Source organism: Pongo abelii, chromosome 3 (assembly GCF_028885655.2).
Source record: "Pongo abelii isolate AG06213 chromosome 3, NHGRI_mPonAbe1-v2.0_pri, whole genome shotgun sequence".
Classification (NCBI taxonomy): Eukaryota; Metazoa; Chordata; class Mammalia; order Primates; family Hominidae; genus Pongo; species Pongo abelii.
The window spans coordinates 16,810,506-16,826,335 of record NC_071988.2 but is presented as its reverse complement, the minus strand read 5'-3'; the positions used below and the strand labels follow the sequence as shown (position 1 = coordinate 16,826,335).

General features: G+C 42.6%; 1 protein-coding gene across 2 annotated transcripts in view; it reads left to right on the top strand.

Annotated features, from left to right (window-relative positions):
- The first annotated feature begins 4,884 nt into the window (after positions 1–4,884).
- Positions 4,885–15,830, top strand: part of FAM184B (family with sequence similarity 184 member B) — a 148,343-nt gene continuing 137,397 nt past the window's right edge. For both annotated transcript variants that reach the window (XM_054553777.2, XM_024246449.3), the window contains exon 1: positions 4,885–5,369. In XM_054553777.2, coding sequence (XP_054409752.2) covers positions 4,968–5,369 — 402 coding nt within the window. In that variant the 5' untranslated portion in view covers positions 4,885–4,967. The remainder of the gene's footprint in view (positions 5,370–15,830) is intronic.

Sequence of the window (15,830 nt, the reverse complement as noted above, 5' to 3'; positions counted from 1 at the left end):
TCTGCTACATTAACCTTTACCTCTGATAATTAGGTTATGAGGACCACAGCCAAAACTGAAAATGGGAGCTCAGCAGTGCTTACAGCCAGAGCACACTTGCTCTGTCAGAAACTCAGGAGCAAGGATACCTAGCTAATGGCCTGCTGAGAGCCATGGTTTTTGTTTGTTTGTTTGCTTGTTTGTTTTTATTTTTAGAGACAGGATCTCACTCTGTCACCCAGGCTAGAGTGCACTGGCAGCATCATAGCTCACTACAGCCTCGAACTCCTGGGCTCAAGCAATCCTCCCACATTAGCCTCCCAAAGTGCTGGGATTACAGACATGAGCCACTGCTCCCGACTGAAAGCTACATTCTTAATCTGTGTTTCTGTGGCAGAACAGATAATAATAATAATAATTAATAAATAAATAAATAAATAAAAAAGAAATAGGGCCAGAACGGGTGTCATTAATGAATGGCCATTTTAGGAATGAACTATCAGCCTGAAGGTGGCATCGTCTGTACATTGCAACTTGGCCTTTCCCACCTTTTTCTGTCCGTTAGGAACACTCTTGTTTCTTCCATCCTTTTTACATATATTCCATTTATTCTCTATCATGTCTTGCTCTACACTATCTATACTTAACATCTTAATCCTGCCTATTTCACAAGATATTTCCTTGCCCATTATACTTAACACATGAGTTTCATATATTCTTTTTTTCTCTATCCCTTAGGACGGAATTTAATATCCTCATAATACAGCAAGCATACATTACAAATACACATTAAACATTTTGGTTTAAAATATTTTAAAAATTGTCCAGTAGAAGATAGAGTAAATGGTATTGTATGTAATGGAAGACTGGTTGTTAGGAATGGGAAGCTAGATCTTCACTGACAAAAAGATATCCACTTTATATTACTGAGTAAGTAGGGTTCAAAAGCATCATTATAGGCCAGGCATGGTGGCTTATGCCTGTAATCCTAGCATTTTGGGAGGCCAAGGTGGGCGGATCACTTGAGGTCAGGAATTCGAGACCAGCCTGGCCAATATGGTGAAACCCTGTCTCTACTAAAAATAGAAAAATTAGACATGCATAGTGGCAGGCACCTGTAATCCCAGCTGAGGCAGGAGAATCACTTGAACCCAGTAAGCAAAGGTTGTAGTGAGCACTACTGCACTCCAGCCTGGGTGACAGAGCGAGACTCATCAAAAACAAAACAAAACAAAAAAACATTATTGGCCGAGTGCAGTGGCTCATGCCTGTAATCCCAACACTTTGGGAGGCTGAAGCTGAGGTCAGGAGTTCGAGACCAGCCTGGCCAACATGGCGAAACCCCATCTCTACTAAAAATACAAAAATTAGCCAGGCATGGTGGTGCATGCCTGAAATCCCAGCTACTCAGGAGGCTGAATGAAGCAAGAGAATCTCTTGAATCTGGGAGGTGGACATTGCAGTGAGCCAAGATTGCGCCACTGCACTCCATCCTGGGCAACAAGAGTGAGACTTCAAAAAAAAAAATTATTATAGTATTTGTTTATAGTTTACACAGAAGTGTGTAAACATTTCTGAAATACATATATGTTTGTTACATTTTCTATATGTGTACACAGAAATGTCTAGAAGTATCTTCTCCAAAATATTAACAATAATTTTCTCTGAGTTTGGGATGTGGGGTTATTTTTGCTTGCTTCTACTCTTTTTTTGTTGTTGCTGTTTGTATTATCATGGGTGAGGATTTTGGGGGGGACACTACGAGAAGTTTATAATCTAAAGAAAAGACAAATCAATTATGATTTTAAATTTTTCTGACCAAGCACAGTGGCTCACACCTGTAATCCCAGCACTTTTGGGAGGCCGAGGTGGGAAGATCACTTGAAGCTAGGAGTTCAAGACCAGCCTGGACATCATAGTGAAACCTTGTTTCTATTTTAAAAAATAAGAATTTTTAAAAATATCATATTGCCAGCATTGTGCTCTGGGAAACTTATATTTATAATCTAAAGACAAATCAATTGGAAAGAATATCACCTTTGAGGTCAGATAGACCCAGATCCAGTCACTAGGTGTATACAGTTGGGGACTCAACCTGCCTTAGCTTCACTTTCCTAGTCTGTAGAATGAGAATGACAATAAGCACCTCAGAGAAGGTCAGAACATGTGCTATGGGCTTAGCACAGTGCCAATATGACATTAGTGGCCTGATAAATGTACTTCCACCTCCACATTTGATACAGTACTTAATTCTCTTCTGCCCTCAATTTCATTCCTGAGGGTGTAAAGGGACCTACTAATCCCAGTGCTGGAAAATCCTAGGAGCTGCAGAGGACTCTCCAAAACAGGTCGGCTCATGGTGCCTTGATTACAGCAGCTGTGGGCCAACAAAGCTGATAAAGGAATCTGATTTTCCCGTTGTCTTCCATTGTAAAGTTGAAAGTATAATATTTCCTACTGGAACATTTTTTAGCCCCAAGACCTAATGAAATCATTATTAAAAAACTAAAACTTGGGGTTAGACGCAGTTTTTCTAAACTTTAGTGTGTATAAGATCATCTAGAGCAATGACTTTCAATTCTTTTCAGACCCAACATCACCCTTTTTATAACATCCATGTTACTATCTTGAAATTCATAGATAATACACACCTTTTTAAATCTGCATAATTTCTTGACTTTGATATTTTTGACAACTGATTCTTGATATTTCATTATAATTAAATAATATGTACAGTTGGCCCTCCATATCAATGTGTTCCACATCCTCAAAGTCAACTAACCACAAGTCAAAAATATTTGAAGAAAAAAAATTGATGGTTGGATCTGTACTGTACGTATACAGCCTATTTTTTTATTCCCTAAACAATACAGTGTAACAACTAATTACATAACATTTACATTGTATTAGGTATTACAAGTAATATAGAGATGATTTAATGCATACGAGAGGATGTGAGTAGGTTATATGCAAATGCTACACCATTTTATGTAAGTGACTTGAACATCCATGGATTTTGGTATCTGAAGGGGTCCTGGAACCAATCCCCTATTGATACTGAGGGACAGAGTGTAGTAATCAGATGCTTGCATATATAGGTAGACTCACCATGAATGTGGCAGTTAGAAGTGTGTTGTGGCCAGGCACGGTGGCTCACACCTGTAATTCCAGTACTTTGGGAGGCCTAGGTGGGAGGATCACTGGAGGCCTAGGTGGGAGGATCACTCGAGGCCAGGAATTTGAGACCAACTTGGCCAACATGGAGAAACCCCATCTCTACTAAAAATGCAAAAATTAGTCAGGCATGGTGGTGCATGCCTGTTATCCCAGCTACTTCGGAGGCTGAGGCACAAGAATGGCTTAAACCCAGGAAGTAGAGGTTGCAGTAATCCGAGATCATGCTACTGCACTCCAGCCTGGGTGACAGAGCAAGACTCTGTCTCAAAAAAAATAAAAAATAAATAAATAAAGTGTGTTGTATTGGCAACCAAATATCATGAGCCACCTGGCCCTTGATGTGATTTTCCAAAATGGTGAACAACTTTTGGTAAAGTTCTTGACCAAAAAGGCTAATTTTCCTCTAGTTTACACAGTGGTTGAATTCCTGTAAAATTTAGTGTATATTAAGATCCTGCAGAAAATATTCTAAATACACAATTTGGAATTAAGCAGAGAGCTGTTTAATGTGGATTCCTGACCCCCATCCTCAGAGGCTTTGTTTCTGTTTTCTAAAGGAACTGGGGGAGGGAAGGGTTGTGCTAAAAAGAGAACTTAAGATGGTAAATTAGAAATTAAAAACCGAGGTTGGTCATTTGATACAGAATCTAGAATAGGAATGTCTGTTTCAGAAACAGTTCTACTTGTAATTGCCTAACTTGGTACAAATTTTCTGGGTCAATTTTCCTCATTGACAAAAATGGGTATTGTTACCTTCAGTATGGATGGGTGGAACTGTGGTTTCTGAGACCCTTTGAAACTTGCTTGGTTTATGAAGATTATTAAAATTTCTGATATAAGGCCATGTATAAATGATATACATTCACCATGCAAACTATCATGAAGACCTATTATTCGAGCTTTAGGAAAAGCTGATCACGGTGCTGTCACTTTCCCTTAAAGCCCACTGTCTGAAACCACAGAACACGCCAGAAAGAAATTTGGCCCGCTAACCTCTCCCCTCACCAAACACTAAACAGACACCAGCTCAGAATCCGAAAACTTGACAGTCTGGCTCCAGTCTGCCCAAGGCCAGTAGTGTGGATTTGGACGACTCACTTTCCTTTCAACGGGCTCGGTTTACTTTGATTTTCAGTTCCATCTGTTACTCATCTAACTGCTCCATTCCTCTTTGTTTCTTCATTTCCCGCACCTGCCACCATCCTTTCTACCTCCCTAATGACTTTGCCTTTGCGTTCCTACCGCTTCCCGCATTACCCGTTTTGCAGTTTCTCATCTCAGATTTCGGTCACCCCGCACCCTGCCATCCCCTTGGCTTCTCCTCTTTGTTTCGGCATCTCCGGCAATCCTCCCGCAATGTCCTGGCTCCTCTCCAAGATCCAAAAAGGAAGGCTACCATCCCCAGCCCCACTGTGCACTCGCGCAACTCAGGCGCTGGCCCACACCGTGCGCCCCGGATCCCACACCTCCTCGAGTCCCGGTGGCTCGCCCTCACCTACCCGCCCCTCTCTTAGCATCTCGTCCCCCACCGCCATCTCCGCTATCAGCTCGGAGACTCGGGAGCCACGAGTCACTGTGCCCTGTCCCTCTCCGGAGGCTCTTCTTCCTCCTTAGCCTGGGATCCCCACCTCGGGCAGGGTCCGTCGCCACCAAGTCCAGGGCTGCGCGCCACCCACGTGTCCAAGAGCGCAGTGCCCGCCCAGCGCAAACCCCCCAAGGCCGGCAGCTCCTAGCCGCGGAAGCTCTCCCCTTGCACACGAAACCTGCACTGGCTGGGGAACTGCAGACTGATCGCCACGTGCGGGGCGCCTATGCCTCGCCGCAGGGTGCGGGTGCCCGCAGAGCCAGCCAGCCAGAGAGCCAGCGGGAGAGGAGAAAGGGTGGGCGCGCTGGTGGGCCCGCGAGGCGGAGACCTTCGGGAAGCTGGGGCCACGCGGCGGTGCAGGCGACGGGACTGCAGTGCCACATCTCCCGAGAAACCCATACGCTCGCACGCCCGCGCGCGCACGCACGTGCACACGGTGGGCAGGGAGAAAACTAGCGAGAATCTGAGTGCTGGGCGCGTTTTAGCGATGGATTCTGCTCTCAATAGCAAAATTAACCCGCCCGGGACTTGCCACGGCTCCAAAGCCGACGGTGGCGCCGGCTGGAGAATGGACTCTGATCCCGAGATGCACGTGAAAATGTGCAAGAAGATCGCCCAGCTCACCAAGGTAAGGTGGGGCGCAGCGGGCCAGCGAGCTGCACGCCCGGGGCGCCGGAGCCGGGAGCGAGTGCGGATGCGCCTTCCGGGAGGCCCGGGCCGAATCCAGACAGAAACTTTGTCTTGGAGGCCAACCGGGAAGGGAAGCGGTCCTAAATCTGGGTGACTTGACCTTCTAGAGGCACCATCCTAAAGCAGCACAGAAAGAGGATCCTTGCCAAGGAAATTCCCACAGCCTGCTTGCTGAGCAGGTGGTCTGTGCTTTTCCAAGGTGGGAATGTGAATCGTGTGTGTGTGTGTGTGTGTGTGTGTGTCCCCGCCGGCTTTGCTCAAGTGCCTAGAATGTTGTGATTTCATTCAACTGCCATACTTTACAGCTGGGGAGGTCATGTGGGCTCTATTTAAACACTTGATCCATTTATTCCTTCATTCAACAAATATTTGCGTCATTTGTTGAGTGCCAGCAGCTTGCGTGGCACCGTACTAAACTTGGAATGCAGCCTAGGGTACTTACTATCAAACTGGGTGCAGACGTGTGTAGGAGCATAAATGGGGAAGAGCACGATTCACGATTCACGAAATAATTATGGGATTAGGAAGGACCTTGGGAGGTCAGCCAGCCCACCTCCCTACCTCATGCAGGGCCCTGATTGAACTTCTCAGACTATGTCTTTTTCAAGAAGACCAGCAAAAAGATGCCACCAGTGCTCTTTGTTAACCCTCTGCAGCTCCCCAATTAGGAGCTCCTTGTCACAGACTCCCCTCTGTGCCTTGCCTAAATGGAGAACAACATCCCTCACTGTCTCCCATACAAGGTTTCAAGTGGATGAATTTAGCTGTTTGCCTTGGGGTTTCCTTTTGGTCTCATAATAAACTCCTGGTGTCATGCCTGCCAGGGAAAGGTCAGGTCCAGGTCTGTCCTGTAGCGTCTGGAACATGCTGTCTTTCCTCACCATCTCCCTCTCACTTCCCACAGATTTTTTTGTGGGATCACAGACATTCCCCTCCCCGTGTCCCACCAACCTCACTATTTTGCCAGGAGGAATAGAGCACAGAGGTTTGGAATTGAACACTAGCTGCCTTCTCCCACCTGTCTCATTAACTTCACATTCTTTGCACATGAGCCTGTCTCCAAACAGGGCTCTCTTTGGTCAAGGGATGAAAAAAGAGACTGGAGATAGCCCTTAGCGTCCTTGGCATGTATAGCTGGTACTATTGATCTAACCTACATTCATCTAAATAGTGACATCAACCAAAACATGTATTTATTCAAGTACCTGAAAAGACACTTGGCACAGTGCAAGGCATCTTCTCTATCTTCAAAGAATCTAAAATAGTTTTAGAGAAACCAGATTTGAAATACTGAGTGAAAGCTAGAAGATTATGTCTTGGGTGCTAAATTGGGTGTTTCCAGTTACGAGTGCTATAGAAGTAGAAACAAAGGACAAATCAGTATGGGAGGAACAGTGAGGGGAGATTTTACGGAAGAGATGATCCTTGAATTCAGTGTGGACTTATGGAATTCCTACTATGTGCCAGCTGCTATGCTGAATGTTGATGGCATAACAATTAGTAAGATATGGTCTTGCCCTTGTGGTATGACAAACACATAAACAGATCATTTCAATATAAAATAGCAATCATTCCACTCATTAATATTTATGGCACACCTATTATGTGCCAAGCACTGAAAACACAGCAGTATAGGAGGCATACATGATTCTTGGCACACAGTAGGCAGTGTTTCTTAAAGTATATTCTGCATTAGAAATCACAGTTGATCCTTATGTAGTGCCTCTGTTCACCACTTTATGCTAATTGCTTAAATTAGAAGTTTTTGTTATTAATAGGCCACCCTTCTTTTGACTACTATTTGTATGTGAACTATTTTCCATATCTTCATATTTAATCTTTCTATGAGTTTTATTTTGGTTGTGTCTCTGACAGGTGAATTTAATCCACAGGCATTTATTGCAATTACTAATATATTTGGGCTCTTCTTCCATCAGATCTTGTGTTTTTCATTTACCATTCTTTCTCCTTGCTTCTTTTTCTTCCATTCTTGCCTTCTATCAGATTAGTAAAGTGATCCATATTCCACTGCTGGTTTGAGAGCTTTAGGTTTTATTTCTATTTTTCTCAGAATCGTTTTTTGTTTTTTCAACATACATACTTAACTCTGATTTTTTTTCTAACAAAGTTAGTATGTAATTGTTTCTTCCCATGAAAGAACTTTGTATATTTTACTCATTTAACAGCCCCTTCCTTCCCATCTTGTTATTGCTGCCTAGAGTTTTATTTTTACTTTTTTGTTTGTTTGTTTAAGAGACAGGGTCTTGCTCTGTTACCCAGGCTGGAGTATAGTGGCACAGTCATGGCTGACTGCAGCCTCAAGCTCCTGGTCTCAAGCGATCCTCCCACCTTAGACTCCCAAGTAGCTAGGAACAGGTCCACACCACCACCCCCAGCTAATATTTTCTTTTTCAAAAATTTTTTGTAGAAATAGAGTCTCACTGCCCAAGCTGGTCTCAAACTCCTGGCTTCAGGCAATCCTCCTGCCTCAACCTTCCAAAGCTCAGGCATGTGCCACCGCATTCAATCTGTTTTTACTTCTTAAATTTAAAAATAGTTTTTATAGTTAAAAGTTAATTAAATTTATGACATTTTATCAATTTTTCTGCTATTTCTTTTTCTTGAATCTACAGTGTTCCCTTTGGGTTCACTTTTCTTCTGGCTGAAGTCCATCCTTTAATAGTTCTTTCTGTAGGCACCTTGGTATGGGAGGGAATTCATTGTTGGAAATGTCTTAATTTTGCCCTCACTGTTGTATGATGATTTATTTGGATATAAAATTCTAGTGAACAGTTATTTTCCCATACCACATTGATGATAGTACTCCATTGTCTTCTGGTACTAAGTGTTGCTGGTTAAAAATTTTACTGCCAATCTAATTTTCATTCCCTTATAAATAAGCTGCCTTTTCTCTTTGATAACATTTCAGATTTGTTTTGTTTATTTTTACTGTCCGCCAGGTTTTCTAGAACTGTCTTGGTGTTAGTTTATCCTCTGCAAAAGAAGGAGGTACTTTTTTTTTTTTTTTTGAGACAGTGTCTCACTCTGTCACCCAGGCTGGAGTGCAGTGGTGTGATCAAAGCTCACTGCAACCTTGACCTCCCATATTCAAGCTGGACTACAAGCATGAGCCACCATGCCCAGCTAATTTAAAAAACTTTATTTGTAGAGACAGGGTCTCACTATGTTGCCCAGGCTGATCTCAAACTCCTGAGCTCAAGCAATCCTCCCGCCTTGGCTTCCCAAAGTGCTGGGATTACAGGGGTGCATGTGCTTTCTTTAATTCTGGAAAATTATTACTGATTTTCTCTTGCAATATTGCTTCCTAGCCATTACCTCCATTATCTTTTCTGGCACTACCATTAGGTAAGTGAGGAAGCCTCACTATCTATATCCTGAGATGTTATTTTTTTAAAAAAATATTTTGTCTTTGTGTTGCATCCTGGTGAATTCCTTGCCTTCCAATTTGCCAGTCTTCTAAATAATTTGTCCAGTCCAGAGTTTTTCCCATCTATTAAGTTTTTTGAATTTCAATAATTATATTTTTTATTTCTAAGATTGCGCTTCCTATTTTCTTTCTGCCTAATTTTGATTAACAGGTTTTTTTTTAATTTTTACAGCTTTATTGAGGTATAATTTACATACCATAAAATTCACCTGTTTTAATTGTTCAGTTCAACGTTGTTTTAGTCATTAAGCCATAACCATAATCCAGTTTTAGGGACATTTTCATCACCCCAAAGAAATCTTCCATTGTGGCCATTTGTAGTCAGTTTCTGTTCCCACCACCAGCCCCAGGCAACCATTCATCTACTTCCTATCTCTTTAAATTATCTCTAAATGAAACCATATAATAAATTATTCTTTCCATCTAATTCTTTTAGATTCATCCACATTGTAACACATATCATTAATTCGTTCCTTTTTATTACTCACTTATTTATCTTGTTGTATGGGTATGCTGTGTTTTATTTATCCATTCACCAGTTGATGGATATTTTGAGTTTCTACTTTTTGGCTTTTATGAATAATGCTGCTATGAACATTACATTCATGTGCAAGTCTTTATGTGTTCTTGGGTAGATACCTAGGAGCAGAATTGTTAAGTTGTATGATAACTTCTACTTTTTTAAGAAACCGCCAAATTGTTTTGCGAAGTGACTGTACCACCATACATTCTCCATCCTACTTCTTCAGCACAATCTCCTAGCACATCCCTATGCACCCAGTTGTCAGATCACAGGGAAGTACGATTCTTTCCTTACTCCACTGTGCACTCACCTAGCTTTCCTCTTGAAGTTTCCTTGCCTGAAATGTCTTCATCTCTAAAAGTAAAATCCTGCTTATCTTTTGAGCCCCACCTCCTCTAAAAAAAAAAACCTTTTAAAACCTCACTTTTGTGATTAAGACTGTTAATTGACTGGGCACAGTGGCTCACACCTGTAATCCCAGCGCTTTGGGAGGCCGAGTCAGGTGGATCACCTGAGGTCGGGAGTTCGAGACCAGCCTGACCAACATGGAGAAACCGCATCTCTACTAAAAATATGAAAAGAATTAGCTGGGCATGGTGGTGCATGCCTGTAATCCCAGCTACTCCGGAGGCTGAGGCAGGAGACTCGCTTGAACCTGAGAGGCAGAGGTTGCAGTTAGCTGAGATCATGCCATCGCACTCCAGCCTGGGCAACAACAGTGATATTCCATTCCAAAAAATAAAAAATTGTTAATTAATTTTTAACTGTGTATTAATTACATTTACGTATCCATCTATTTCTCCAGCAGTTTCTGTAAAGTCTGACACATAGTAGATCCTCAGTAAGCTTGTTCAATTTAATTATAGTTTCCTCCCATAGGTTTGTTAATATTTCTTTCATGATACTTATCCCTCTGATATTATAGTTGACTTGTGGATAGTATGTCCTTAAAGTAATAAGCTCCTTAATTTTATTCATAATACTTTACACCTGGTAGGTACTCAATATGTGGTAGTGTAGTAAATGAATATTCATTTACACAATGACCCAAGGTGCAAGATGTACATTAAAATCACCTACAGAGCCCTTATTTATTTTTTTACTGTATCAATGTATCCAAAAGATTCTAAAATATCTATTTATTTTTAATTTATATAGATTTAGGGGATACAAATGTGCTTTTTACATGGATACAACGCATGGTAGTGAAGTCTGTACTTTTAGTGCAACCATCACACTAATAGGGTACATTGTACCCAGGAGCTATTTATCATCCCTCATCCGCCCTCCAGCCTCCCACCCTTGGAGTCTCTAGTGTCTATTATTCCACATTCTGTGTTCCTGTTTACACATTATTTAGTTCCCACTTACAAGTGAGAACATGTGATATTTGACTTTCTGTTCCTGAGTTATTTAACTTAAGATAATAGCCTCCACTCGGAGAACTTTGAAAAACACACCAGTTAAAGACTTGACAACTAAATGCAGTGCTTGTCCTAGATTGAATTCTATACTGACCAGAAAAATTGCTACAAGAGATGATTGGGTCAGTTGACAAAACTGGAATACAGATGTTGGGTAAAGAAGATAAAAGTGTTTGTATTGATGTTAAGTTTACTGGAGTTGACTGTACTATGGCTATGCAAGAAAATATCTTATTCTAGCTGGGCGCAGTGGCTCATGCCTGTAATCCCAGCAGTTTGGGAGGCTGAGGCAGGCGGATCACAAGGTCAAGAGATCGAGACCATCCTGGCCAACATGTGAAACCCCGTCTCTACTAAAAATACAAAAAAGGCTGGGCACAGTGGCTCACACCTGTAATCCCAGCACTTTAGGAGGCCGAGGCAGGCAGATCATGAGGTCAGGAGATAGAGACCATCCTGGCTAACATGGTGAAACCCTGACTCTACTAAAAATACAAAAAATTAGCTAGGTGTGGTGGCACGCACCAGTAGTCCCAGCAACTTGAGAGGCTGAGGCAGGAGAATTGATTGAACTGAAGAGGCAGAGGTTGCAGTGAGCCAAGACTGCACCACTGCACTCCAGCCTGGGCAACAAGAGCAAGACTCCATTTCAAAAATAAAATAAATTAAAATTAAAATACAAAAATTAGCTGGGCATGGTGGCACGCACCTGTAGTTCCAGCTACCCAGGAGGCTGAGGCAGGAGAATCGCTTGAACCCGGGAGACGGAGGTTGCAGTGAGCTGAAATCATGCCACTGCACTCCAGCCTGGTGACAGAGCGAGACTCCATCTCAAAAAAAAAAAAAAAAAAAAAAATCTTATTCTTAGGAAATGCACATCAAAGCTGATCTTACATTTAAGGAAGTATGATGCCTTACTCTCAAAGCATTTCATTTCATAATATAGAAAACATAATATGGAAATAGAATAAAAGATACATGAGACAAAATGGGGTAAAATAGGCGATTCTGAGTAAAAGAGTATGTGGATGTTCTTTGTACTGTTCTTTTTCTGTCGGTTATTTCCTAAGTTTGAGATTATTTGTAAGTCAAAGTTTAAAACAAGCAAACCAAACAGCATACAGGGCCCAGGCCCATCTTATAAGGAGAAGAGAGAATGGTGACAGGTATTAGTATTTTTTTCAAATCCTTTCAAGAGCATCCAATATGCTGACAGGGTTGAGAACCACTGGTTTGCAGTAATTGAAGGATGGAACCGTAAAATGCACCCAGAGGAGGTATTTGGAAGAAGAGGTTCCAGATCCATTCCCCATTAAATAAACCCTTTGGGAAGCTTTTGTTCTTGAAAGCATCAGGCAGGTTTCCCCAGCCCTACCCTGCCTGTGGGCCTGTGTCCACCTCTCTCTGTTTTTGTACCCTCCTAGCACTCTCCAGCTGCGGTTTGTTTGTTTGTTTGTTTGTTTGTCTTTGAGATAGGGTCTGGCTCTGTTGCCCAGGATGCAGTGCAGTGGTACGATCTGGGCTCACTGCAACCTCTGCCTCCTGGACTCAAACCATCTTCCCACCTCAGCCTCCCAAGTAGCTGGGACTACAGGCGTGCACTGCCACGTCCGACTTTTTTGGTAGAGACAAGGTTTCATTATGTTGCTCAGGCTGGCCTCATAGCCTTGGGCTCAAACAATCCTCCCACCTCGGCCTTCCAGAATGCTAGGGTTGCAGGCGTGAGCCACCACTCTCGGCCTCAGCTGGTTTTTCATTTTGCAGCTCTCTCCACAACCTCATCCCCAGCAGGGTCGGAATCCCTCCTACCTAGGGATTCTCCAGTTCCCATTTTCAAGGAATAATAGAATGTCTTACCCCAAATACAAGTGTTAATGAAGACTCTTTTGTATTAGAACAAGAAAATGAATGGGATAGCATGTATTCCTCTACAAGAACCATCTCTCAAACTGAAGGCTGGGCTGTGCACAGTGGCTCACACCTGCAATCCCAGCACTTCGGGGGGCCAAGGCAGGCAGATCACCTGAGGTCGGGAGTTCAAGACCAGCCCGACTAACATGGAGAAACCCCATCTCTACTAAAAATACAAAATTAGCCAGGCATGGTGGCACATGCCTGTAATCCCAGCTACTCAGGAGGCTGAGGCAGGAGAATTGTTTGAACCCAGGAGGCGGAGGTTGCAGTGACCCGAGATTGTGCCACTGCACTCTAGCCTGGGCAACAAGAGTGAAACTCCGTCTCAAAAAGAAAAAAGAAAAAAAGAAAAAATACTGAAGACTGACTCTGGAGAACCCAGACCACATACATCTCATCTGGACCAACTAGAGGAAATGTACCCAGGAGGAAATGAGCAGGCGTCTTAGTGCCAAAAGCTGCCAAGCTCAAGCTCAAGTATAAGGAGTCGAATAACCTCATGGGACCCTCTCACTCATTCTCGTTTTGGATCTCTGCCAGTTTGTCAGAAGACCCTGCAAGAGCAAATGCTGAGTCAAGTGGCTGCAATTTCTCCATGTTAGTGATACCTTACGATTCTTTAGTTTTGCATACTTTGCAGAGCCTTTGACATACTTACTCATCCTTTGTGTGCACAGCAATTCTGCATGGCTGGGTGGGAAGAACCATCTCTAATTGAGAAGGTGGGAATCTGAGACCCAGGAGGGTGTCAGTGTTCTTGTCCAACATCATATTAATATATATTGACAGAGCTAGGACATCCAGAATCCAGCACTGGATGTGTGTGTGTTGAAGAGAGGGAGGTGGGGAAGTTTCTTCCCTGTTCATCCTGATGTTTCCATAGCCTCTCTCAATTACTTTTACTATTTTTTCCACTGCAAGGGGGAATATATAGTTAATTAGTGAGGTTTGGAGCAGGGACTGGGCCTAAAGAGCTCTTGCCTCTTCCTCCCTTCTTGCTCCTAGAGTGATCTGCCTATAGAAGCACACATTGTCTTCTACACATCAATTTTACAGGGGTAGGTGCACCTGGCAGGCAGAGCTGCCCTGGCGTAGCATTGTGACCGGATGGATAAGCATCAGGAATTCAGCTTGCCAGTGGATATACGCCACAATCTCCAGTATTAACTTTAGTTGATAAAACGGTGATAGTTTGGTCTCAAAGCAGACTCACACCTTGGTCTTGCATTTCAATTACATCAGTGGGGAAGAGGAATGTTATTTATTGGGCCATCCTAAAGATGCAACAGACAGATCTTAAGATGAGTCTAGCTTTGAGGAATTTGGTACAGAGTTACAGTGAAAACTAATTCCTTTATTTGGGAAGCATATTAACCTGAGAGTGGAAAACTTTTGAGTGGCAGTGTGGTATTTATCTGTAGATACATCTTCAATGGGAAGTTCAAGAGGTCAAAGTCACCGCTTCCTGCACAGTGGCACAGCCAGACCATGAGGACTGTGTCTCCACATGTCCCAGAACCTTACCCATCTATTAAGACACATTAATAGAGACAATAATATTGTCTCTGTTTTGGGGGTGGGGGATGGGAGGTGATGGGTGTAGGATTGGGAGATGTAGTGGAGAACAGTCTCTGAGTTTATTTTTCCTTATTATTTCTGATTTTAATTATCATTTCTATTCAAAGTTATATGTTAAATGAATTTAAATTTGATTTGTTTCTAGAGGGCAACTTTTCACCCTTATTTATACTAATGAATATAAATTAGAATTAAATCAGAATAAAAATGAAGACATCTAGAGAGCAAATGAATAATTTTGGGGTTAAACTTGGAATGTTCTTGCTCTGGATCCCTGTGTAGCTGGTATCAGCTAAATTACCACCTCTTCAAAGTGGCCTTTTCTGACCTCCATGCAAAGGGGCCAACTGTCCTCATCTTTAATTGGGGGAAAATTTTCCACCTTGGTGATATGTTGTGAGGCTTCACCATTATAAGGGATGTAAATGAAAAGTCATTTATAACCCAACGTGGGGCACATCTGAAGCTTGACAGATGTTCATTTCCCATCCCTTTCTGAACTGGAGGAACTTCAGAGAGTCAAGGACTGCTGCCCAGTTGTCAAACTTGGAAACAAGCCAGCTCTTCTCCGGGCTGAGAGGCCAGGGCAGTGCTGTAGGGCAGGAGGAGTAATGCCTGTTGCCATGAGAGTCCTCAGCAACAGGCTGTCACTTGAGCCCTGTGTTTTCATGGCTTAAAGGTGTGGAAATCTTATGGCACCCCCTGGCTCCTCTCGCTTTTCTGAAAATATCCTCTTGCTTGCAGGAGCTTGTTTGGGGACAGATGTTTAAGCAGTTCCATGCCAGTTTGCTTTAGGACTCTAGACTTGAAAACGGCAGATCTGTTTTAACAAGCCCTCTCTGTTGGAATCTTTTAATTTAATGATGTGATTCGTTGTGTAAACAGCTCTCACGAATCTTTGCACCATACCATAAACGGTATGAAGTGCACCTTAAGTTGAATGTCCTTGAACCCTGCTCAGATCCCTGAACTTCTGCATAACCATTCTGGTCTCTCCACTTTCCACAGTGCCCCCAAAACTCCCCTGCCTCGCCCCAGCCTTCCTCCTATCCTTTCTCCACACAGCAGCCCGAGTGATCTTAAAACTGCATCAGCATTCCCATACACTGCCAGTGGGAATATAAAATGATGCAGCTGCTGTGGAAAATGGTCTGGCAGTTCCTCAAATGCTTGGACATGCTTATCTTTCCACTCCTAGGTATATACCCGAGAGAAATGATGCAAGAATGTTTATAGAAATGTTATTCAAAATAGCCAAAAAGTGGAAACCAACTAAATGTCCATCAACGGAGGAATAGATAAGTACAAAAAGAAACCTTTCATCCCTTAGACAAAGAGGAGTGTGACTCACAGATGAAAGGTTTCTTTATGGAGTAATGAGAATGTTCTGAAGTTGGTTGTGGTGATGGTTCCGCAACTCTGAAGATACTGAAAGCCATTGAATTGTAAACTTTTTGGGTGGATCTCCTGGTATGAGAATTATATCTCAATAAAGCTGCTAAAATGAAAACA